Genomic DNA, 23607 nt, shown 5'->3' on the forward strand with positions numbered 1-23607 from the left:
TAGCTGAGAAGACAGCTTTTGAGAAAAAACACGGTTTATTGATCAGTGAGATCTTGTGAGAGTCACTCGCATCTGCAGGGTGAGGGGAGTACAGAGGAAGCGATGGGGCTGGCGGGAGGGCTGTGATCATTAAAAAAGCAGCACCCATGCCCAGGGTAGGGCTGCCACCGGGTTTGGACGTGCCTGCTGAACACGTACGGCACCTGTGAAGAGGACTGGGCGATCGGAGACAGAGCAATGAGCATGTCTCGGAATTGCCACAGCACGAGCAAAACCTTCCCTGCCAGAGCAGCACAGAGCACTGGCTCAGGACATGGGTCCCTGTAGTGTCCCACAGCCCCTGCACCAAACAGCAGCAACAACGCAGGTGAACCAGGGCTTTCACCGCCCGCGGGGCTGCCGGTGCCTGCTTGGCTGACAGAGAACAGAAACCCATCTCTATTGGGGGGAGAGTGTTTTTCCCCAAACAGTTCTCCATCGTGTCCTCTCAGGATTCACTTTCGAAAGTGACCTACAAATAATTCTTCCAAGAATAAACCTAAGAAATAAGGTGACTCTGCCAGGCACTAAACCCCGTGAACTCATTGCATCTAAAACCGACCACCGTATTCCTGCTAACATCCCCACTGCTGTCCTTTCCTCTCAGACGGGCTGGGTGGCTGCAGACGCAGCCCGGACGACGGGCAGTTGTGTACAACCAGCTTCATCTCCTGCTTCTTGTCAGGCCTACGGCAGCAATGCATGGCTCAGCAGCATCCACCGGCCAAACAAAAGATGCTGCTTCTCCCTACAAACCTCCTATCCTTGGGCAAGCGTGGTTGTTGACGCCACCATTACTGCTCCCGCTCTGCTAAGAGCAGTTTTAAGAAAGCCTTGGCAAGAGAGAGCCTCCTCTCTTGTCACCCTCCCGGCTGCTGGCCCCAGCGGAGCCTCGGGAGGCCAGGAGCCGGCGAGCCTGCCTGCGCCCTGCCACGTCCGGCTGGATCTGACCACACCACGTCCCACCTGGCCGTGCTGCGGGCTCCAGCGGCAGGGAGCTGGCACTGGGAGACCGCCGTGACCTGCAAACGTGGCAGCGATGCCATTTCACGGAGATGCTCTTCGGCATCACTCCGAATTCCGGCAGCGCAGGCGACTACAGAAGCCGCGCGTTTTCCGCAGAAGACCCGCCGGGCCCGCCGGGCGGGCGAGGGGCGCCTTGCGCCGCGCCTTTCGGGGCGGCCCCGTGCGCGCCGGCACCGCGCCTCCGCCTGCGGCCACCGGCTGCCACCGCGGCGGCGGCCGCGGACGGGAGCAGCGGGGCCGGGCCCGGCCGTGCCGCCGCCCCCCGGGCAGGCAGCGGGGCGGGCGCGGCGGGAGCCGGCGGCGGCGGCGCCCGGGGCGGCGGCCGGAGCCCGGGGCCGGCGGCGGAGGGGCGGCGGCGGCGGCAGGATGGTGAGCGGCCCGCGGGGCGGGCGGGGGGCGGGCTCGGGGGGCTCCCCGAGGCCGGGCTGCGGGGAGGGGGGGCGATTCGGACCCTCCTCCGGCCCCGGGCGGTGCCAGGCTGCCTGCGGGGAAGGCAGCGGGGGGTGAGTGGGGACAGCCAGCTCCTGCCGGGGACAGACAGACAGACAGCTGCTGCCGGGGACAGCCAGCCAGCTCCTGCCGCTCCCTCCCGGCCCGAGCCACCGGCCGGCTGAGAGCCTCCTGCCTGCCGTGCCGGGGCGGGATGCTAACCCGCATTGCTCTGGGGGATCTGGACCGCGCCATCCCTAGGCTGTCGCTGCTGTGATAGTGCTACTTACGGTTCTCCTTTTAACATTCCCCCCACGTCCCGTCCCGTCCCCCCGTCCCCCCCCCGGTGCACGGTTTGCCAGCGCTAACGCAAACAGCAGCAGTGGCGGCGGAGCCAAACTTACCTCCCGGTGCTGCCGCTGCGCGTGGCTGCTGCTCCAGCCGCCGGCGGGGACGTGCTGCAGGCGGTGTGCGTGGCACAGCGGGTCCCTCACCTGGTGTCCCTGGGGCCTGGGCTGCCAAAGAGGATTGAACGTGTTCGCTCTGCTTTGCCCAACACTTGGGAAACGCTGAGACACAGGCTATGCTGTTTACTGGAAGACATAATGGCTGTCAAACATTATTACCTTCTCTTCTGCAATGTAAAATTAGCAGTGGAATCTTAAATACAAAAAGGGGGCATGTTTGGGCTGCATTTTGAAAATCGGTATGTCTTTTCCATGTTCATATATTTGCTTTTGCAGTACGGATTTATAAATACATGCCTGAAGTCTTTGGTGGTTGAAAAGTATGGTGAAGAAACATGGGAAAAATTAAGGTAACGTGTTCCCAATAAATGTGGTGTATTGAAAGAAAATGCTCAGGAATTCAGCAGCAGAGGATTGTAATTTCTCACTGGTAAATGGCAGTTGATGTGTATCTCAAGTAATTATGAGAAGTAACTAGCAGGGCAAAAGCAAGGGTTTCTTACCTTGTAACGCTTCATACTCTGATACTAATTTGTCCCAATGAATTTGTTACATCAGATAATTAAGGATGACATTTAGTCTTATAGACAATTGCGCAATAGACTCGCTGGCTCATTGTGACAATATTGAAAAGTAATTACACTGAAAATATGTCATCCTTGATGTGAAGTCAGTTTAATTCCAGTTCTTTCAGAAAAGCAGCTAAATCTATCATCTTCTCTGGTTTTCTCTTTACTTTATGAGCTATTTGGTATTTTCCAAGTTATAAAGATATATAAATGATACTTGGATATATACATATAATAGCCATTGAGGCCAATATAAAAAATCAGCAAGTTTTTCATCAAGTCTGTGGAGACCCAAGAGCTTGATATTGTGGCCACATTGAACAACAAACCAGCAGACCAGAAGACAAACTAAGACTCCACTTGCTCTAGCCCCCCACAGCATGATGCCCTAATCCTTGAAAGAGTTTACCGTAACGTGAAATAGCAGGCATGGAGAGGTGGGCACCGCCATTCAGCCATGTTAAAACAACACTCTTAAACCATTAGGGGAAGTGGTGTGTTCCAACATAAGGCTTGAAGGAGGTTAAGGAGTGGGTTAACAGCAAACAGTGCTTAATGAATGTCAGTTGGCTCACCCAAGCATGTTATATTTACGGGACTGGTGAGACAAGAATATTGTCTTCTCTGTTGCAGACTGCAGGCCAGAGTCCAGGATTCTTTCTTGACTTTTGAGGTTTACAAAGATGAGATCACAATGCAGCTCATCGACCAAGCCTGCAAAATATTAGGTATGTGTCACCGTGCCTCAAAAATGAACCACCCTGGGTCAAGCCTGAGACTGCAGCCCGGGTTTTAGTCTCCTGTGCTCTTTGGAATGCACTCCCTACGTTGCAAATTTTCTTCATTCACTCTTCATCCACCTTAATCCAGCATTTAAAGAACTTCCAAACCTTTCTTATTCATTAAGGTATCTTTATTTTGCCAGGTGTTCCTGCTGACATGGTTCTGAGAGAGTTTGGAGAGTATTTCTTTGAGTTCTGTAAACGCTCAGGCTATGACCACATGCTGAGGACACTGGGTGGAAATCTCTACGAATTCATAGAGAACCTGGATGCATTGCACAGCTATCTGTCCCTTTCTTACCAGGCAAGTTCAAATAGTAATTACTGAGCAGGCATGGGTGGACTCTGCCAGAGTTTGCAACACAAGGAGCAGCATCTCATAGGTGTGAACGAATAATGGAAAAAGATGCTATAACAGGCTCTCCTGTGTTCTGAAACTGATTACTCCAAAATGTTAGGACAATTTTTTAAAATAATTTTTTCTCACTAGTCCTCAACATTAGATATTATTTAGTACATTGGCTTTAATGCATAGTAATTTTCCTTCGCAGGTGAGCGTATTTAATTTTCTTTTTTTCAGCTTATTCCTATTACTGCTTATTTTATTAAGATATGGGATGCTTTTGTACAAGTGGAATTCACCACTATTCTTTATCAGAAAAAGATATTGAGGTTTTGATTTTGTTTGTTTTTCCTCAGGAGATGAATGCACCATCTTTTAGAGTAGAAAAGAATGAAGACGGGTCAATGCATTTACATTACTATTCAGACAGAAGAGGTCTGTGCCATATTGTGCCAGGTAATCAGATAGAATGCAGAGTACAGATCAGCTGGTAATGCAATATATATACAGCGTAATCATATATTTGCAGTTATACTTTACTCAGATTTCAGAATCTTTTCTCAGATGAGGACTGGCCGTGGAATTGAAGCCTGGCAGAGTTTAGTCACCAGACATCTGACCTCGGTATTTCCCTACTGCCTGATCACTTCTAGCTCCCAGTAGCTTCCATCAAGATTTACGATATGGCAACCCAGGCCATAAGTGTTCATTCCTGCCATAGAACTCCTATAGAATTCCCTTCCTGGAAGAAAAAATAAAATTCATGGTGTGTATTGTGTCTAACTGTTGATTAGTTCTCAATGACTCATGCTCCTTAAATTACAGTGAAGTAGAAATTATAGTTGATTTTAAGACATCCATCCATCCTGCAATAAATACTCCTGCAGTACATGCAGTCTGTAAAACTGCTATTGAACCCTGCTCAGAACTGAATCTTTTACCGACATTTAGAGGAATCTCCAGAGTTGTACTCTTGCAAGGGTTAAACTGCTGTAAGTCTGTAAGAGACGATCATATTCCTTTCTTTCACAGATGCTGCTGAATTTAGAAGTTTACCAAAACTTCCCCCTTTGTCAAAATTCATTTGATATTCCTATTGAAGCACAGAACTATTTGGAATTTCAGACAGAGCTTTTCATATCATTGTCCAGTATTTCGCCTAATAGCGAAGCAGAAATGAGAGGACTGATTGTGCATCTTCGTGAGAGATATTTCCTTCCTTTCAAAAGAAAATATTCTGCAACGACTGAAATAGATTGTTATAGCAGAATCTCTTTAGACCCCGTGCATTTTTTGGGTTAATGGGAATTCATATTGTTGCTATGTATGACTATTTGGACACATTCTTCAGATATCCTGCTGAGCTTTTTCTGGTGAAAATAAGCATTTGTCATCAGACAAGACAAAAGAAACAGTAACTGTGAAGCTTATCTCGTATGCACGTATTCTTATCATGGCAATGGTAGTAGGAGCAACATAGGTAACAGCAGGTTGATTTCTTCTTCCAGAGTCCTTTGGAAAAGTGATTTCTGAAACAGTGAAATTCCACTGTGGGCTCTCTAAAAGGGAAAATGGAAAGCCTTTGTTCTTGGAAATACTTTGTCTTTTGTTTCCCCTTCAGGAATCATTGGTGCAGCAGCCCTGGACTTTTTTAACATTGAGATTTCAATGGAAATAGTCAATCAAACAGAGGAAGAAGAACGAACTGGTAAAAAAGAACATATTGTTTTTCTTGTCACTCAAAACCCTGTATTTTCATACAAGGAAAGAAATAAATTTTCTTCCTCACCTCAATATCTTGCTGACTCTGAAAAACAAATTGAGAACCAACTGAATAAAGAGGTATTTTAATATTCATTATCAATATATTATTAAAATATGATTAAAATAAAAACAACCTTGAATTTCCCTTTGGATTTATTTCAACAGGACCTTGAAAAAGCCAAGAATACAATTAGAGACAGAGGAAGCTCTGTTTGTCCTGTCAAGAAAAGTCACTGGAAAACAATAAGAGGAATAATTACATTAGGAAAAGGTGAGAGATCATTCAGAGCGAGCTTGCCATCATTTCTGAGTCTCTTCAATAAGAAAGTCAGTAAGCCTCCCTACTTCCACCCACCCATCCATCTTGAAGTTACCATTCATATTTCCTCTGTCTCTTTTCAAAATGTTTCTGGTTAAGTTTCTTTTGTTGAGACATTGGTAATCAAAGAAAAATAGCAGATAATAAGCATGCTTAGTAATGACAGATACTTAAATGGAATATGACCTGTCACTTTTCTCTCTTAAACAGGGTTTTCTTCTGGCAAGTATTCTTCTGTAAAATGTCATTGTGTGGTACATTTGATACTTCCTTCTCACGTCACTTGGTCTAAGATGATGAATTTAAAAGAGTGGTTTTTGACTTGGTAGCTGCTACTCCTTTCCAAAGTTATCAACTCTAATAAATTCTGAAAGCCAAATTACACCTTCCACTACCAAAAACTACTGCTAATCTAGCAATCTCTGTTTATATCTTTATATATTATATGTTTATCATCTCTGTTTATATATGTTTATAAAACGGAAGGATTTTTGCAGTTAGGATCTTTTGATTCCTCAAGAGGAATGAGAATCCAGCTCAGTAGCACCAAGCTGTCTGGATTCTGGGAGGAGTGAAAAATTGAACCTGATATCATCTGGTGCAACGCCACATGCATTACAAGAGCAGATAGATTGATTAAGAAATTCATATATATTCAAAATAGAATTTTAGAGTAGCATTATTACTTAAAAAAATAAAATCCTTTAATGATAAATGCAAGAGTTATCAAAAGCCAGACTTTGAAAGATGAAAAACCCACATTGACTTCCCCTGAAGCAGTAAGAGGTCTAAAAGTTGGGTCCTAAATTTGTAATCTTTTTCACCAGTGTCCTAAGTGACTTGAGCATTCGTTATCAAGCAGAATTTACTAGAGTAACTGTCATAGCCACCTTCTGGGGGAAAGGGAACACTTGAAATAATCATCCTTTTAATTATTGTGGGTTACTGGAGAATCCAGCTTTATGCTTTGAAGACCAAAAGTGTTGGGTGCTTCAGTCAACTGAGCAGTTTTGACTATTTTACCCATTTTATTCATTTTACAAAAATATTTGTTCACTAGCAAGCACAACCTGCTCTGTAGTTTTGTGACCATTTTGAAAAAAACTCAGGGTAGGTAAAATAGAAACCAAACAGTTATTTGGTCTGTGTGCTACGGACCAGCGTATAGGAGACTGAAACCCAGATCATGCTGGGTTTTTCTCCATAAGTGTTCCTTAGTAGCTGGCAAAGTATATTAAATCCACTTCTGTGTGCATTTTTGTGGGATATGGCTGTGTTATATTGCTATGACATCTGCAAATTCGTAGAGCGGAAACATCTACAGTTGTTCATCTATTCTTATTGTTTCCACATAATGTCATGCATCTAGTGCTCCATGCTTTTTGTGTGGTTAAGTTTTAAACTCTCAGCCAACTCAGATTAGTTGCTAATCAGCTGTGTATTAAACTGTGGAGCATTTAGCACAGACGTATGCACATTTCTGGACCCACACACTGTTTACTTTGTCTTCACTCATTATGATATAGGGTCCTGTCTCACTGAGTGCTAAAAAGTAGTGCTGACTGCTTTTATGAGGTGCAACCTGACTAAAAACTACACATTTATCTTGCCACAGGTAAGCTCCTGAGAGGATTTGATCCTGTTTATCCCAAGAGCCTCTGGATTGATACAAAAACATTTTGCAATGGACTTCCTTTTCATATGGTTTTTGACAAAGAGGTAGGACAAGCATGTGGTAAGGGCCTTTAGTTTGCCTAAACCGTATAGTTATTTTCTTCTGTTTTGACTGTCCTACAGTTCACTGCTGCGTGTGCTCTGTGTACAGTGCACACTCATTTGTGGGATTTGCAGAAGTGCTCTGTACAGAGACAGGCAATAAAAGTCACTCAGAACAACTGGATCTGGATCATTTCAGATAGGAATCTCCTTTGAATTTATGGAGATTGCCATGTCTGAAACAGCTACAGATATGCCAACAAGGTTTATTGCAGCAGTCTATCCATTGCCAAACACGGAACAGAATTTTCTGAGGTTTCTGGCCACCTTCCTGTCCTTGGATGTGCCAGAGGCACGACCATCCTTTAAACTGGCTTTGTACTGGTAGCTAGTCACGCTCTCCTCCCAGTTACCAATCTAGCCAAAGGCTTTTGTAAGGCTTTGCTGGCAACTGAAGCTCTACGTGCTTCCTGAGTCTACTCCTACACAATTCTGCTGGGAAAACGCAGCTACCTGCTAAATCGGGCAGCATGCAACTCCGTGTCATAGGAACTGGACCCAAAAATCTCTTTATCTTCCAGGGGAGGATTGAGTCTCCTTTCCTGTGCCCACATACTCTGCAGCAATGGAATTGCCTTTCCCTTGGCAGGGACTGCTCTGTGGCTGCTTTCCAACTAGCCTGGGTTCCCACCCAGCTACAGTTCCTCTTGCTCCCAGTTCTGTGCAGATACTATTAGCTTAAGACAGGAGCAACGAAAGGAGAAGCTGAGAAGGGGACAGCAGAAGAAAGCTGAATATCGCCACTCAGGGAACGTGTTTTGGCATCACACTGATAGAGATTCCAGAGCACATAGTCCACTTCGTGCTATGGTCCACGTCAGCCAAAGTTCGGAGTTTTAAAACTTTCAAGACATCCAGTCAGCATAATTTGATAAAATTACTAGTGTGGAAAAAGGGCAAGTCCTGCACCCATTATTGGTAGCTAGGTCAGAGCTTCAAAAACTCTGATGACAAGCAGTGAAGGCACAGTGGACATTTCTGCAGGAGTTAGGAGCTCGTATATGGTCATTAGCCTAAAAGAGAATGACTAAACCTTTACGCTGCAATGGTTAAGAGAAGGTAACCCATGGCATCCATTAGAAAATTAATATTGGCCAAGACATTTTGTGCCACAGCTGTTTTCTTTTTTGGAATGCAGAACACGCTCTGGTATCTCTAATTTTCCCTTGCAGCTACCCGTAAGGCTCTTCGTTAGGCCTAGACAAATGGAAGCAAGCATAATAGCAGATAATTTTGGTTTGGTTTTAACAATTGATAGGGAAGAGCATTTGGATAATAACATTCCTTTCTGGGGGCTTTGTCTTGCTATGAAGGACATTCTTTCAGAGCTTTGTGGCAATACACTAATAAGATAGAAACTTTGCTCAGAAATAAGCCATTTAGTATAGCAAGGCTAAGTGTGTGTGCATGTGTAAACAGTGATGAGCTATAGCTTGGCCTGAACCCAAACAGGATATGAATTATAACACATTGTCCATATTTTCTTTTTAAGCTCAGAGTGAAGCAAGCTGGGGTGAGCATTCAAAAGATTGTACCCGGCCTTCAGACCATGGGCATCTGCTTGGATCACTATTTCAGTATCGTTCACCCAGAAGTACCCTTCACCATCTCTAGCATTCAGAAATTCATCAACAGCCAATTTGTTTTCCAGACTAGAAGAGAGATGATGCCAGAGTCATGGAAACAACGGCCAATGCTAGAGCTGAGAGGTACTTCACTGTTTGCAAGAGCATGTGTTCATATTAAATCAGGAATTATGCTGGAATTGAGCTAATGCCTTTCTGTGGACTCCTGGCTTCACAAAGTCCTACAAATGGTCTTGTCTTTGTGTGGTGAAGAGAGGATTAGATGGTTCTGTTTAGACAAACAGTACTTTAAGGTGCTTGTAGACAAATTCTGCTATTACGTCACCAGATTTTGAAGGTTTTCCATTAGAAATAACAACTGCCCTCCCATTTGAAAGGCTTGGAAAGACAGTGTTTTTCTAATGCTGCAAAACCCACATCTTTGCAGGTTTCCTGAGTAACAGGGGCAAGGCCAAGGGAGGATTAGATTGTTTTCTGAACCACCTCTAGTCTCAGCTATTCACAGAGTCGCAGAATTGACTCAACTCCAGTTGAGTTTGGAAGGGACCTCTGGAGATTGTCTAGTCCTTCTCCCCTCAAAGCAGGGTCAACTAGAGAAGGTTACTCAGGACCATGTCCAGTTGGATTTTGAATATATTCAAGGATGGAGACTCCACAAACTCCCTGGGCAACCCATTCCAATGTTTAACCACCCTTACAGTAAAAAGGGTTTTTCTTATGTTTAAATGGAATTCCTGCATTTCAGTTAGTGTCCATTGTTTCTTGTCCTTTCATAGGCTACCACTGGGAAAAGTACTTTTTACTCTCTCCTATCAGGTATTTATACATACTGATAAGCTTCCCCTGAGGCTTGTCTTCTGTAGGCTGAACAACCCCAGCTCTCGTAGCTCCTCTTACATGACAGATGCTCCAAACCTTCCTGGGTCCTCCATCCTTTACTTCTTGAAAATAGGAGTGACATTTACTTTCTTCCAGTCCTCAGGAAGCTCCCCCAGTCACCATGACCTTTCAAAACTAATTGAGAGTGGCCTTGCAATGACACTGGCCAGATCCCTCAGCACTGGATGCTGCGGGAGACCTGAATCACAGAATCACAGAATCAGTACGGTTGGAAAAGACCTGTAAGATCATCGAGTCCAACCTGAAAACAAAAAAAAACCCAAAAAAACAAAAAACAAAAAACAAAAAACCACAAAACCCACGCCACACAACAACAACAACAAGCCACAACCCACCCAACACCACACAGCACCATGTCCATCAAGCTACATCCCACAATGCCACATCCACACGCTCCTTGAATACCTCCAGGGAGGGTGACTCTACCACCTCCCTGGGCAGCCTATTCCAATGTTTCACTACTCTCTCAGTAAAGAAATTTTTCCTAATATCCAGCCTGAACCTCCCCTGGCGCAACTTGAGGCCATTTCCTCTAGTCCTGTCACTAGTCACTTGGGAGAAGAGACCAACACCCACCTCTCTGCAACCCCCTTTCAGGTAGTTGTAGAGAGCGATAAGGTCTCCCCTCAGCCTCCTCTTCTCCAGACTGAACAACCCCAGTTCCCTCAGCCGCTCCTCATAAGACTTGTGTTCCAGACCCCTCACCAGCTTCGTCGCCCTTCTCTGGACACGCTCCAGCACCTCGATGTCCTTCTTGTAGTGAGGGGCCCAAAACTGAACACAGTATTCGAGGTGCGGCCTCACCAGAGCCGAGTACAGGGGCACGATCACCTCCCTACTCCTGCTGGCCACACTATTTCTGATACAAGCCAGGATGCCATTGGCCTTCTTGGCCACCTGGGCACACTGCTGGCTCATATTCAGCCGGCTGTTGATCAACACCCCCAGGTCCTTTTCTGCGGGGGAACTTTCCAGCCACTCATCCCCAAGCCTGTAATGTTGCATGGGGTTGTTGTGGCCAAAGTGTAGAACCCGGCACTTGGCCTTATTGAACTTCATCCTGGAGGCATCACGTCAGGTCTCGTGGGCTTCTGTATATCCAATTTGTTTAAATGTTTACTAACCTGAACCTCCTGTGCTGACGGTAGGTCTTCATCGCTCCAGACTTTCCTACTGGTGGGACTTTTCCATATCCTTTCTTAGCAGATCCCTTGCCCCATTCAGCAGCAGGCCTGCATTTTCACTAGTCTTCCTTTTGCTGCTCATATACCTGTAGAAGCCCTTCTTATCCCTCAACAGATGCAAGTCCAGGTGGGTTTTGGGTTTTTCAACCCTGTCTCTTCCTCTGGGGTGACCTGACCCAGCTTTCACCTCTAGTATTTTTTCTTTTTTATGTTTGAGTTTAGTCAGGAGCTCCTTGTTCATTCATGCAGGTCCCTAGCATGTTTGCCTGACTTTCTGCACATCGGGATAGACCATTCCTGAACTTGGAAGAGGAGATCCTTGGAAATCAACCAGCTCTTCTGGACCCTTCTTCTTTCCAAGACTGTATCCCATGGGGGGGGCAGGGGATGAGGGAAGTGCTTAGGGACAAAGTCCTGATACTGCTACAGCTGGAGGAAAGAAATGGCTTCCCCTGTGCCTCCATGCATTTTGATTCCTAAAATGTGAATACATGATTCATTCTTAATTTATGCCTTTGAGGGGAGTTATTTGCAACTGGCTGGGTTTCAAATGTGGATAAAAATAGACGGTTAGCTCTGCTTTTATTTTTTGTAGTTGCATTTTCAGATTCTGATTTCTGTCTTCACCCCCCCCAAATATTACATAAGAGTTTACCAGTTAAAATTATTTTAGAAAAAAAGATATTTTATTTGATTTATTTTTACTGAGAGGAATGAGTATGGAATGATTCTCTGCTTCACGTAATTAACTATAATGACATTTTGTTTAAGTGTTCTGTGACCTCAATTTTGCTTCTCTGAGCTGTATAATATGACCTAATTTTCCCTTTTCTCCTTTCACCTTTACATAATGAGTGTCAAATCTGGTATTCCTGAGATTCAGAAAACATTAAGAGTTTAGGGAGACCTTGAAAAAAGTGATGGTACCAAACCAAGTAACTTTAACTAGTCACAGGTACAATTTTACTTCCTCTTATGCTGTCAGGGTTAATTCACAGGGTGCCTCTGATGTTCCAATCCTGTTAGTTTTCAAGCTCTTCATCCAGTTGCCCTGGGGATGGGGTCAGAGAGAAAGAAAGAAAGAAATAGGAATTCCTAGATTGCTGTTCAGAAACCAAGGATGCTTATGAAGCAAATAAAGACTAATAATAATAATTAAAAACATAAACAAATCAAACCCATAACCAAATCTCAACAAAGAAAACAAAAACTCAATACCCCACCAAAAATCCTTTCTACCTTTCAGGCATTTTTGTACCTGCTTGTTTAGGTGATCATAGTGACCAAAAGCTCCAGCCTCCAGGAAGGAAGGCTCCGTTGACTTTACTGGGGCCACATATTACCCACTGTGAAATTAAACTTTAAATGTTTCACTTAATCACTGTGAGTCTCAGTTCCCCTGTGCATGGTGCTGACTGACTGGCTTCAGGAACAGCTCAAGAGCCAGTAGCAGAGGAGAAGAGAGATGTTGCGAGCACTGGGGTTCCTCGTGAAGAGGAGGGACCTGAAGCATGGTTGGGTTCTGCCTAGCAGTTGCAATGAGCGAGTGACTGCTTTCTGGGTCCTGGAATTTTTTTATTTGCCTAGTGTACCTCCTCCAAACAAGTCCACCTCCAATTCCAGGAAACAGAATAATCCCTGTGATGACCCAGACCCTTCAAAAAGCCACTGTCCTTAGAACTCATCCCCTAAAATTAACATTAGTAATACTGCGCATCACGTGAAAGTCCAAGCTGCTGAAAACTCTTACCGATGCTTGTTTCTAACAGGCCAGATGATCTGGATGGAGTCCCTGCAGTGCATGCTCTATCTCTGCTCACCTTTGCTTCGCACTTTGCATGAACTGGAGGAGCGACAGATGCATATTGCAGACATTGCACCTCACGACGTGACCAGGGATTTGATTCTTCTCAATCAGCAGCGTCTGGCAGAGATGGAGCTCTCTAACCAGCTGGAGAGGAAGAAGGAAGAACTGCGGGTACTGTCGAAGCACCTGGAGGAAGAGAAGAAAAAGACTGAAGCTCTGCTCTACGCCATGCTTCCTCAGCACGTGGCCAACCAGCTGAAAGAGGGGAAGCGAGTTGAGGCAGGTGAATGAGCAGGATGCATTTGTGATGCATGATTCGTGCACCAGGTGATGGTGATAGAGAGACTGGGGTGCTGGCACAGCCCCTTTGCCAATATCATGGCGTACATTCTCTACCTGATGAGATTCATGGGTAGCAGGATGACTGCGGACCCTTAATCTCTCTGATAATTAAGATTAGACTATTCATTCAAACAAAGCTTTGGAAGCCATTTGCCAAAGTTGTTCCTTAGGAGGTGAAAGGTGGTACCAGCTGCCCATTCAGGGAACAAAATTCAGTGTTTCAACAGTAAACTGAGGGTTTTTTTTTTTTAACGTGGGTACACAGGGAAATGAGGGCTCAAAAATGAAAGGAATAAAGAAATTGGTCTTTCCTAGAAAATTCTCTTAGTTCCTCTATGCTATCTATAAACCTAGAATCATCATGATTCTCATCGTTATTAAGGATAGCAAGTAAGAATATGCTTAAATTCCCTTTAGTAAGCACGTATATGAAGTTAGGGGTAAAGAGCTAAGTATATTCCGAATACGGATGGACAAAGGGATGTATTCAGATGTCTGGATCGTTTGAGATGTGCGATGATTCTTATATTTGATATACTCTTACATTGAAATCTCTCTTTCATATCAGCACCCATATACGAGTATTACAACTGATAGGTCATCTGTCCTAAAAGAACGATGAGAAAGTAATCTTTGCAAACAGGTCTCAAACAGATGTCATGATTGTCCAGCCATTACAAGTAGTTACTATTGGTCTTTCTGCTCACAGGAGAGTTCAAGGAGTGCACTATATTGTTCAGCGATGTTGTGACCTTCACCAACATTTGTGCCCAATGTGAGCCTATTCAGATAGTCCTCATGTTAAACTCAATGTACCTGCGATTTGACAGACTGACCACAGTGCATGATGTGTACAAGGTATGTTCTGATCGATAGACGCTGTAGAAATAGTCTGGAAAAAGATTTTATTGTTGTTTTGGTTTCTTCTGTTTTTAAATGCACTTAAATCCTCTTCCTCCCAGCATGATTTCTGATAAACCATAAAATATTGCATATTTGTAGTGGCCACACAGAGAAACTAAAAAACAGGCAGAAGTGTGATCAAATATGCTTAAGATTTTCAGACAGGAATGTAACATCTGCCATGGGCTAGAGTCTCTTTCCACAACGCTAACACCGGAATGGCTGTTCTTTCATGTGTCTGTCTCTTGCTCCTCTCTCAAATGCCTACCCAACATGACAGGATATCCTAGTTTATGGACCAGTTTGAATAATTTTCCTAGTTCTTTTATTCCAACCTGTTGTAAATAGGTCACTGTCCTTAAGTGTCTCCTTTGGTGGGAAATAACATTACAAACAATACCCAGAAAATACCTAGACTTTGTTTTGTTTCATGGAGATCTTAGGCAATGGTATAGATCTGCTGACCCCAAAGAGCATTCATTAAGTCTAGCCTGTAATGTACATGTTGTCTCCAAACCGTGCTGGAAGGATCAGAGCCCTGGTTGACATATAATAATAGTGTTATTAACATCTCCGGAGCTACCCAGATTCGACGAGCTGAAGAGCAAGTCCTAAGTTTCTGTCTGTCCCCAGCACATTAAATATTTAGGAAGGCAGAAATAGTAAAGGGTGAAATCAAATCTCATTCATTCCTTGCTCAGGCAAGGCACGCAGTTCATCCCACAATAAATTGTACTGGGAAATCAGAAGCATTTCTGCCTTAGCAAGGAAACTGTATTCAATAATTGAAGCATCCAGGATATGGCCCACAGATTTTAGGATAAATTAGCATCATATTCGGTCTAAATCATCCATCATGAGTAAATTATCTGTCACTATGATAATCTCCTTTTGATGCCTGTATATAACTCCTATTAATATTGAAGGAGGTTACTAGGGTACAGAGGGAGGACGAGATTACCATTTCAGGGAATTGAGAAAGAAGTGAAATATTGAAATTGATCAAAGAAACTTGGCCCAAGCTTATAAATGTCTGAAGTTATGAATAAATCTTGTTAAATTAAATCTCCTACCACAGCTGAAAAATAATTAGGGTATCTATTTGCATTAGTAGCTTCTTACAGTTGTTTTTAATTTGTTACAGAAAATTACAGGCATTACTATGGGGTTGGCTATCTGATAGAAGGCATGTACAGGAACACATTTTTCGAGACTAATGTGCTGATCAGTTTTAAGTCATTATGTTAATTAACAAACCCAAACATGAAATTATGTTCCTGCTCTCCTATTGGTGTTCATTTTTAAGAAATCCAGTGAATCTAATTTAAACTGATCTCTTATTTATTGATGGTAAATGTAACAATGAAGTCTCATAAGAGCAGTTTAGAAAGTTTCCTTACCTTGTAACAGTCTTCTACAGTGAATTTTAAACATTTGAGAATTCTCTGTTTCAAACAGACCTATTCTATTCCCAGCGAAATCTCTGGTACAGGGACAAACCCCAGAGTGTTTCTCAGGTGCCTTATCACGCACTTCAAGGAGACTGGATGCCTGAAGGAGGATGAACCCTTCAGCTTTTGTCTCACAGGCTGCAGCACGTTGTGCGAAAACAGCTGGTTGTAAGGAAGGATGCTTCCGAACTGTTTAGTTCACACTTTGCGTTCTCTGACATCCTGGAGACTGGAGGTTTCTAATAATAATCACCAGTGAATAGACTCCCTTGCTTTATTGTGACTTTTTAAAAAAGAAATCTCTTTTAAAAAAGAAATAAGCTTTTAACACCAATTGTGAATTAGAGCTAATTAATAGCATTCAGCTGTTGGATAACCTCCTGGCTCAGGAGTCTGTGCCTGGGGATGACTCTTTGCGTATACGTCTGCCCTGGGTAAGAGGAAGGCAAAAAGTCTGACACTTTCCCAGCATCCCTTACTCCTTAGGGTCTCTCCCACTGATACCTAAAATGGGTCAAGTAAGCAGGGGCGGGATGTATTGAAATTTTTAGTGTGGAGTCAAGGAAAGGATCCCCATCTCAAGGAAATTCACATGTGCTAAAGCTTTTTAGTGATTTGAAACATCTTTTAGAAGAAAGGAGGAATTGGTGCAGGTAAGAAGAGCCCCAAACAGCAAAGCACTAACTTGAGCGAGATATATACGGCATGCTCATACGCTTGTCCCTCTCAATTGAAGGTGGAGACAATTGGAGATGCCTATATGGTGGTAGGTGGTGTCCCTGTGCCTGTACCCACCCATGCTGAGCGAGTTGCTAACTTTGCCTTGGGGATGATAATAGCAGCTAAAGGAGTACAGAACCCAGTTTCTGGAAATCCTATCCAAGTAAGTTGTTAATGCAAAGATGCATGTGTGTCTGTCTGCTTCTTGGGCTGGGCTTCTGATTAATGTATTGCAGTAGGACATCAAAGAGCTTCTTCTGACTCCTCTGTGACTTTGGGCAAGGCCCACATGGGTACATTTTTCATGAAGAGCCTCTCCCTGTGGATATTTGATATTTTACTGGTGTCCAGTGTTGTGTTAGGACGAACTTTTAGGTGGCTGGATAGCTTTAAGAAAGATGTTAAATAACAAGTGACATTTCTGGGGGGTGTTTTATGTCTTTGTAAAGATTAGAGTTGGGATCCATACAGGTCCTGTCTTGGCTGGAGTTGTTGGAGAAAAGATGCCTCGTTATTGCTTGTTTGGAGACACGGTGAATATAGCTTCCCGGATGGAGAGTCATGGTGTCCCGAGTAAAATTCACCTAAGCTCCAGTGCCTATCAGTGAGTAACTATGATGGAAACTTTGCCTGTTAAAAGCTGTGCGAAAAAACACTGTCTTGACAGCTGGAACTTTCAATGTAGACGATGCTGTCTTTAGTCACTGACTTATGCAGCTTACTTATAAAGAAAAATCACTGCTTGCAAAGAGTTTTATTTGTTCTCATTATTTCAAATGCACTTGTGTATGGAGACAGAGGTTTGAGAGTCTCGATCCTAGAGAGCAAAATATGGGAAAAAAATAATTGCGATAGCTTATTTGGAAGTACCAATAGAGTGATGTAGATGCCAAAAAGACAGTCAGAACATTTAATTTGACATCCTGCATAACAAAAGCTTTAAAATCTCTCTGATTGAGCACAACAATTTATGGTGAAATAGTTTTATTTGCACTTACTAAGGATTAACTGCATAAACCACTACCCTATTTCATGCAGTGAGTAATTTACTTTCCTAAAACTCATGTCAAGAAAAATTAAATACTATGTTTTCAAGAATTTTATGTATGCATAAAATATGTATGCAAGAGGTGGAAGTAAAGACAAGCTACAAAGGAGGAGTATAAAACCATTGTCTGGGCGCATAGGAATGATGGTAGGAAAGCCAGAGCTCAGCTAGCATTGAAATGGGCAAGGAGGGTTCAAAGGCAGTCAGAGGAGCTTCTGCTATGTTAGCAGAGAAGTATAAATGGAAAAGTGGACCTGCTGTGGCAGGTGATTTAGTGACAATGCCCTGAATAAAGGCTGAGTTACTCAAGGCCTCTCTTGCCTCAGTCTTCACTGACGAGGACTTCAAGGTCCCTGCACCTAGAGTCAGGGTTGAAGGAGCAGGTGAAGTACCAGTATTGGAAGAGGATCAGATCAGGGGGCTTTTGAGAAATCTCAATCTATAGAAGTGTATGGGAGCAGAGGGGCTGCCTCCAAAGGTAATGAGAGAGCTGGGTGATGGCATTACAGTGCTGCTGACTGTCATCTTTGGAAGGTCATGGAGATCACCACCGTAGCAACTAAAGCAAGGCAGATGTTACACCTATATTGAAAAATGGCAAGGAGGACAGGCTGGGGAACTGGAGGCTGGTCAGCCTCATGCCAGTCCCAGTGAAAATCAAGTCCTCTTGCAAGCCATTTTTGGACACAGAGAGAAGGCAATTGGGAATAGCCAGTCTGGATTTACCAGGAGTAAATCGTGCTTGACAAACCTGATTGTCTTCTCTGATGAAATGAGTGGAGATAGTTCTGTCTAACTGATATTGGCTGACTCAGTTCTTAATTTCTATTTACTGGTCAGTAAGAACCCTCCACCATACTGAAGTGTTTGACTATGTGATCCATTGATTTTTGATCAGGCTGTATGTGTAAAGCTATAAAAGCACAGCAGGCTTGAATAAATAGTTGAAACAAACCCTCAGTTGTTCACAGATCAATACTGTTTTCCTCGGACTGTTGTGAATTGATTACCTAGATTACAATAGCTCTTCTAAAACATCAGTGTCATTTTTGCTAATCTTGAATTTTCATGTGTCATTTTGCTTCTGATATTTTAGATGCCTAAAATATAAGAATTTTGAGATGACTGAAAGAGGAGAAATAGAAGTAAAAGGCAAAGGGAAAATGCACACATACTTCCTCATTAGAAATAGAACTGCAACTGAGAATGAGATTATGGGAAGGCCAATGAAAGACTTAGGTTCTGGCCATGAATCTGTTCAGTCCTTTCAAGAAGGCAGGACTGAAACAATACCAAGTTGTCATCAGCCAGGTAGAGTCAACTCGACATATCTTTCCCTCCTTGAACAAGTGAACGTTAATACAACTTAATTAAATATCCTTTTCTATTCTTCTTTCAGTTACTCAGACTCAGCCAGAGAAGGACCAGACCCCAGCCATTGCAATGAAGTATATTGATGGCCCCACAGATGCACAAAACAGCCTCCAAAGAAGAAATCAAGCAAAAATTGCAGATTTAACAGGTAGTTATTTAGTTACCATCTAGCAAAGACAGCAGAACTAGGAAGTAACTGAGACTAGATCTTGCAGCTTCATTATATTCCTCTTCTGAATAACCATTGTTTTACTCAAGCCACAAATTCATGCCAACATATCCATGTTGGTGAAACTAACCATTCTGCACACTGTTTAGGGCCGACCAAATTCACCTCCAGAGAAATTCCAGGTGTTAATTGTGCACTAGGGAGAAAGAAGCTGACATAGCTGTCAAACACCAGAGTCCTTCTGGCAGTGCAAATGGAACGGATAAATGTTAGACAGATCTTCACATGGACAGACCCAATTGTTCGTGTACACATCTTTTCCTAGAAAAGCTGTCATTATTTGTAGTTATGGGGAAGCCCTTATCAACTCAAGCCTGAGAAAGAGACACCTCACTGGCTATGCAGCTATGCAGGAGTCAGAAGGATTTATTGCCATGCTCATGTTCTGCAACCAAAGTTCATTCTCCTTTGAAGTAGCTGATACTGAGAAAGAGAGAATGGATTTGATGCCATAACAGTCTAATCTAATGCAGCAAGTCTTGTAATTCTATTTACCTGTTTTACGGATTTTATACAGACTAAATATGTTGTCACTGATTACTAGAAAATATTTTACTCCCTTTCCTCCCACCTGCTTAGATGTGGTAGTTAATCTAGTATATGGTGTGCTGACAAGCAGAAACCTCTGCGGTCATTAAAAACTCATGCTGAAGGAGTGTTTCCTTTCAGGCAAAACTTACGATTCCAAAAGTGATGGGAGTCTCCATGGCAACCAGCATGCAGATGATGGTCCTTGTCCTCTAAACCGGGGAAGAGTCAAACCTGCTACTGAAGAGCCACAGATTAGAAACATTCGCTCTAATTTTTGCACTTTACTCTAAGTTTCTTACTTTTTACATTAAACAGAGCAATTTTATTATGATTTAGTGCATTTTGCTGTTGTGGGACTGATTTTGTATATCAAGTACCACATGATTTTGTAAAAAAAAAAAAACAAACCCAAACCCCCCAAAAAAACACCCAAGAAAAAAAGAAAAAGACATTTCATCACAGTTTTCAGCAAAAAGAAAACAATGGAGGCATATAATACTCCCACTGGAGAAGGAAATCACCGCAGGATGCTTTGAAGACCTATTTTGCAGCCTCTGCCGTGTCTTTGAATATCCCTATGTAAAAATCACTTTCTGGTATCTCATGCAGCAATAGAGAAAGAGGTGACTCATCCAGCTAGAAATATTCCTGCTCAAACAAGTACTTGCCATAAAAAAACCACTCCCTGAAGTGACCATCTGTCTTGACTTCAGCACAGCCAACAACTTCCCCGTGTAAGGTGAGCAGAGTTTGATCTACATTTTAACTGTGATGACAGTTCAATCTCTTAACAGGTCTTTTGTTGGGTAAAGGCATTGTGCAGTAGAAGTGCAGAATAATACAACCTGTATTCTTCCATAAATATTGTGTACTTTATAGCACCCAACAGTAAAAAAAATATCTGCGACCTTTGAACTGTGCTTAGATGATCATAGAAGGACATGCACAGAGTGGAGTTACGTAGCATCAAATTCATCACAACACTGAAGGACTGTTCAAGGCCCCTGAACTATCTGAGACCTTCAAATGAATTGGAAGCTTATTTCTCATTTTCTCACCCCAGCTAAACAAAAATAAAGTTTCAGGACTACAGAAGGAGCCTGTCAGTGCTGGAATTAATGTTGTTAATGCCACTGAATATAACAGCACTAAAGATCAACATCACTTTACCTGGAGTCAGAGGCTCCTCAGCTGAATTACTTCCATGCTGATATATTCTTAGGTTACGCCTGATCGGAAATGGCAGAGAAATGAAGTTCAGCTGTCAGGGATTTAAGATGTAGGAGCAAAACCACAATGGATATAAAGGTTGTGGACAATTTGGTGCACCATCAGTTGTGCTCGCACTCCTATAAACGGAACTTGGAGTAGGTGGAATGTGCTTGTACTGGGTGACTTTGACAGGAGATGCACACCGATTTATTACCTTTGGGTGTGGATTCGTTGTCTAAGGATACAAGCATGACACCCATTTGAACTTTGAGCAAGAACTCACTGGAGAAGATAATAACGTTACTCCTCTGTTACAGTCTGGAGTATCACATTTCCACCTCTGTGACTGCAGCAAGAGTGAGGCTCTTTAAACACCAGACAGAGAGGTAAGACTGATGAAAGGCATCTCCTCCTCTCTATAGTATAACAAGATGACATTTCACCTGGTTAGAATTTCTTTTTAAATCTGCAAGACAGTCGCTCCCTTGTCTGGATGCTCTACAGCTCTGCCTACGTTAGCAAGTAGTGCAGACCAGTAGAGGAGGACGGGTAGATTCTGTGTAGATTCTGTGTAGAGCAAAACTGTCAGTGCTGTTGTCCCGCGCACTGAATACATAGCTTTTGGAGCACCTTATCCTCTGACTTGGTTTCATCCAGAAGAGATCCATTCGTGTGCTTTTGAGATCACTCTACAACATCAAACAAAGTACAGTGAATGGGTTTGACCAGGAAATTCACTCGGGAGGGTACTCCTGACTCTGACTGAAATGCTGATGTAGATGCACCCTTTAACATTATCACTTTCCACGGTACAGCTGAGCAGCACCATTCTGAGAGAGTGCAGTTTGAGGAATGTCAGGATTTATTTATTTATTTATTTATTTATTTTTATTTATTTATTAAGGATTTTGCTATCTAGGCACTGTTCATTATTTTGGCGAGGGCAAGATCTACCTTAGGTTGAAGATGCATTATTGTTAAGTTGGGAATCAAGATTTTAAACATTTTACTGTGTGCTACCCTCAGACACACAACGTCTGAATTCCACTTTCATCCTTAGTAACTTCTTCCCACCGGTCCAGTGCTCATGGCTTTGCACTTCTGTATTATGGCCATAGCTTCAAAAAAAGACTTTCCTAAAGAAAGATAATACCCAATTTCTCTCACAATGATGTAAATGCAAAGTAACAGTTAAATCGGCACTATCCCACTGATTTAAGTCGAGAATCAACTCTGACAAGACTTTTTTGTCTCCAACCTAGAGACACGTTTCACTACTCTTGACTAGTCATGCTGATGGAACGGAGAACATGTCTTTTTACAGATGGCAGTGGTGGACTCCATCTTTATCGGCATTCGCTATGGAGATATAAAGCCACTTAGCCCCAAGCACAAGTGTGACACAGGAGTGTACATCTCTGTGGCCAGTGCTAACGCAGGAGGGAACCTCTTGCTGTCTCACCTGCCCTTGCAGTCCCATACCTGCGTGGCCGAATACCACTGACCACCTCTCCTACAGGAAGAATTTCCAATTGGAAATTGTCCAACAAGCCTGGGCAACAGTGAATAGGGTTTAGTATATATTCCAGGGTTTAATACTGATGTATTCCAGAGTGGTGTTAAGTAAAAGCCCAGAGCTCCTCTGAACTTGCATGGATCCTCTTGGGAAGAAGAAAGAAAAGGACCGTGGCTTAATTGCTCCCTGCATCTCTCTGCCCAAATTTTAACACTTGCTTTTGCTTATAGCTGCCCTTTTTGCACTGAACAATCTATGAATGTTTAATATTGGAATGTTTTAATTGCCAGCAAGTACTCCCTGGTAAGTTATTTCATGCTGTACTGTGGTAAAACTGATGTGCTCAGTGGTTTCTCTGTGGCCTCTGCTACAATCTGGTTCTCCTGGTGATGCAGAGCTAGGTCAAATCTGCACAACTGCTTTTAAAAATTAACGTGCCTGTGTGTCATCATGTGTTCTAAAATCTGGGCACTGCTAAAGACTGCAAAAATATCATTCAAAAATAAATCTTGCCATTAATATACTGACTGCCATTTGTCAATGACTACTTTGATTCCTTTCCCTTTTTTCCCTTCCACCTTTTCTGTTCTTTTTCCCTGTAAGTATACAAAAGTTTAAGACCATTATACCTCTAATAAATGTCCAGTGAGTTTAATTTCTTGACCATACACAAAGTTATATGTATTTGTGTGACATCAGAATCAGCAGCCCACTACAGTTGACATTGTCATATGCTTACTAATATGCAGTCTCAGTGTCAGGGACCTGTGAATTGACACAAAAAGGGTGGGAGAAGAGAATTGCCACTGCTGCTTCATGGAAGCTGAGGCTTAGCAAATTTAAAAGTTGAGACTTTTGAAAGCTGTCTAAAGCATATGGATTCCCAAATCCTTTTAAATCAGGTGTTCAAACATGAATTGTCAAAAGCTTGGGTACCTTAAAGGTCTAGGGGCCAGATTTTCAAAAGCGTTTGCTGTTACTTGCTAAGTGAAATCAACTGGATTTAGGTACTCAACTGAACACATATGCAGTGTCTGGTTGCCGACAATGAAGCTTTCTTTAAAACATTTAAAAAGCACTTCCCTGTAAATGCCTTCTAAAATAAGTTGTTCAGTAAAGTTTCCAAACTGTAACCTCATGTGCTGGAAGTCATCGATTCATTACTTCTGGAATTACAATGCAACTCTCTAGGGACCCAAGCTGAACATAAAAATCCACAAGTAAAATAACAGTGAAATTGAAATTATTACTTCATTGGTGAGAACATATTGAAAATGTACTCGAATGTAC

At 42.9% G+C, this 23607-nt stretch overlaps 1 protein-coding gene across 1 annotated transcript; it reads left to right on the top strand.

The window, feature by feature from the left end:
• Positions 1–1304: 1304 nt before the first annotated feature.
• LOC104260595 (guanylate cyclase soluble subunit beta-2) lies at positions 1305–19879 on the top strand (the record flags this gene model as incomplete). Its single annotated transcript, XM_059822894.1, has 17 exons — positions 1305–1353; positions 1412–1434; positions 2238–2311; positions 3164–3258; positions 3456–3616; positions 4012–4111; positions 5277–5497; positions 5585–5690; positions 7354–7457; positions 9007–9223; positions 12954–13274; positions 14043–14191; positions 16424–16570; positions 16857–17011; positions 18552–18766; positions 18855–18977; positions 19728–19879. Coding segments are annotated over 17 exons (2412 nt in total), but the record flags the coding sequence as incomplete, so codon positions are not given.
• Between the last annotated feature and the right edge of the window lie 3728 nt (positions 19880–23607).

The sequence above is a fragment of the Gavia stellata genome, chromosome 11 (assembly GCF_030936135.1).
Source record: "Gavia stellata isolate bGavSte3 chromosome 11, bGavSte3.hap2, whole genome shotgun sequence".
In the NCBI taxonomy this organism is placed as follows: Eukaryota; Metazoa; Chordata; class Aves; order Gaviiformes; family Gaviidae; genus Gavia; species Gavia stellata.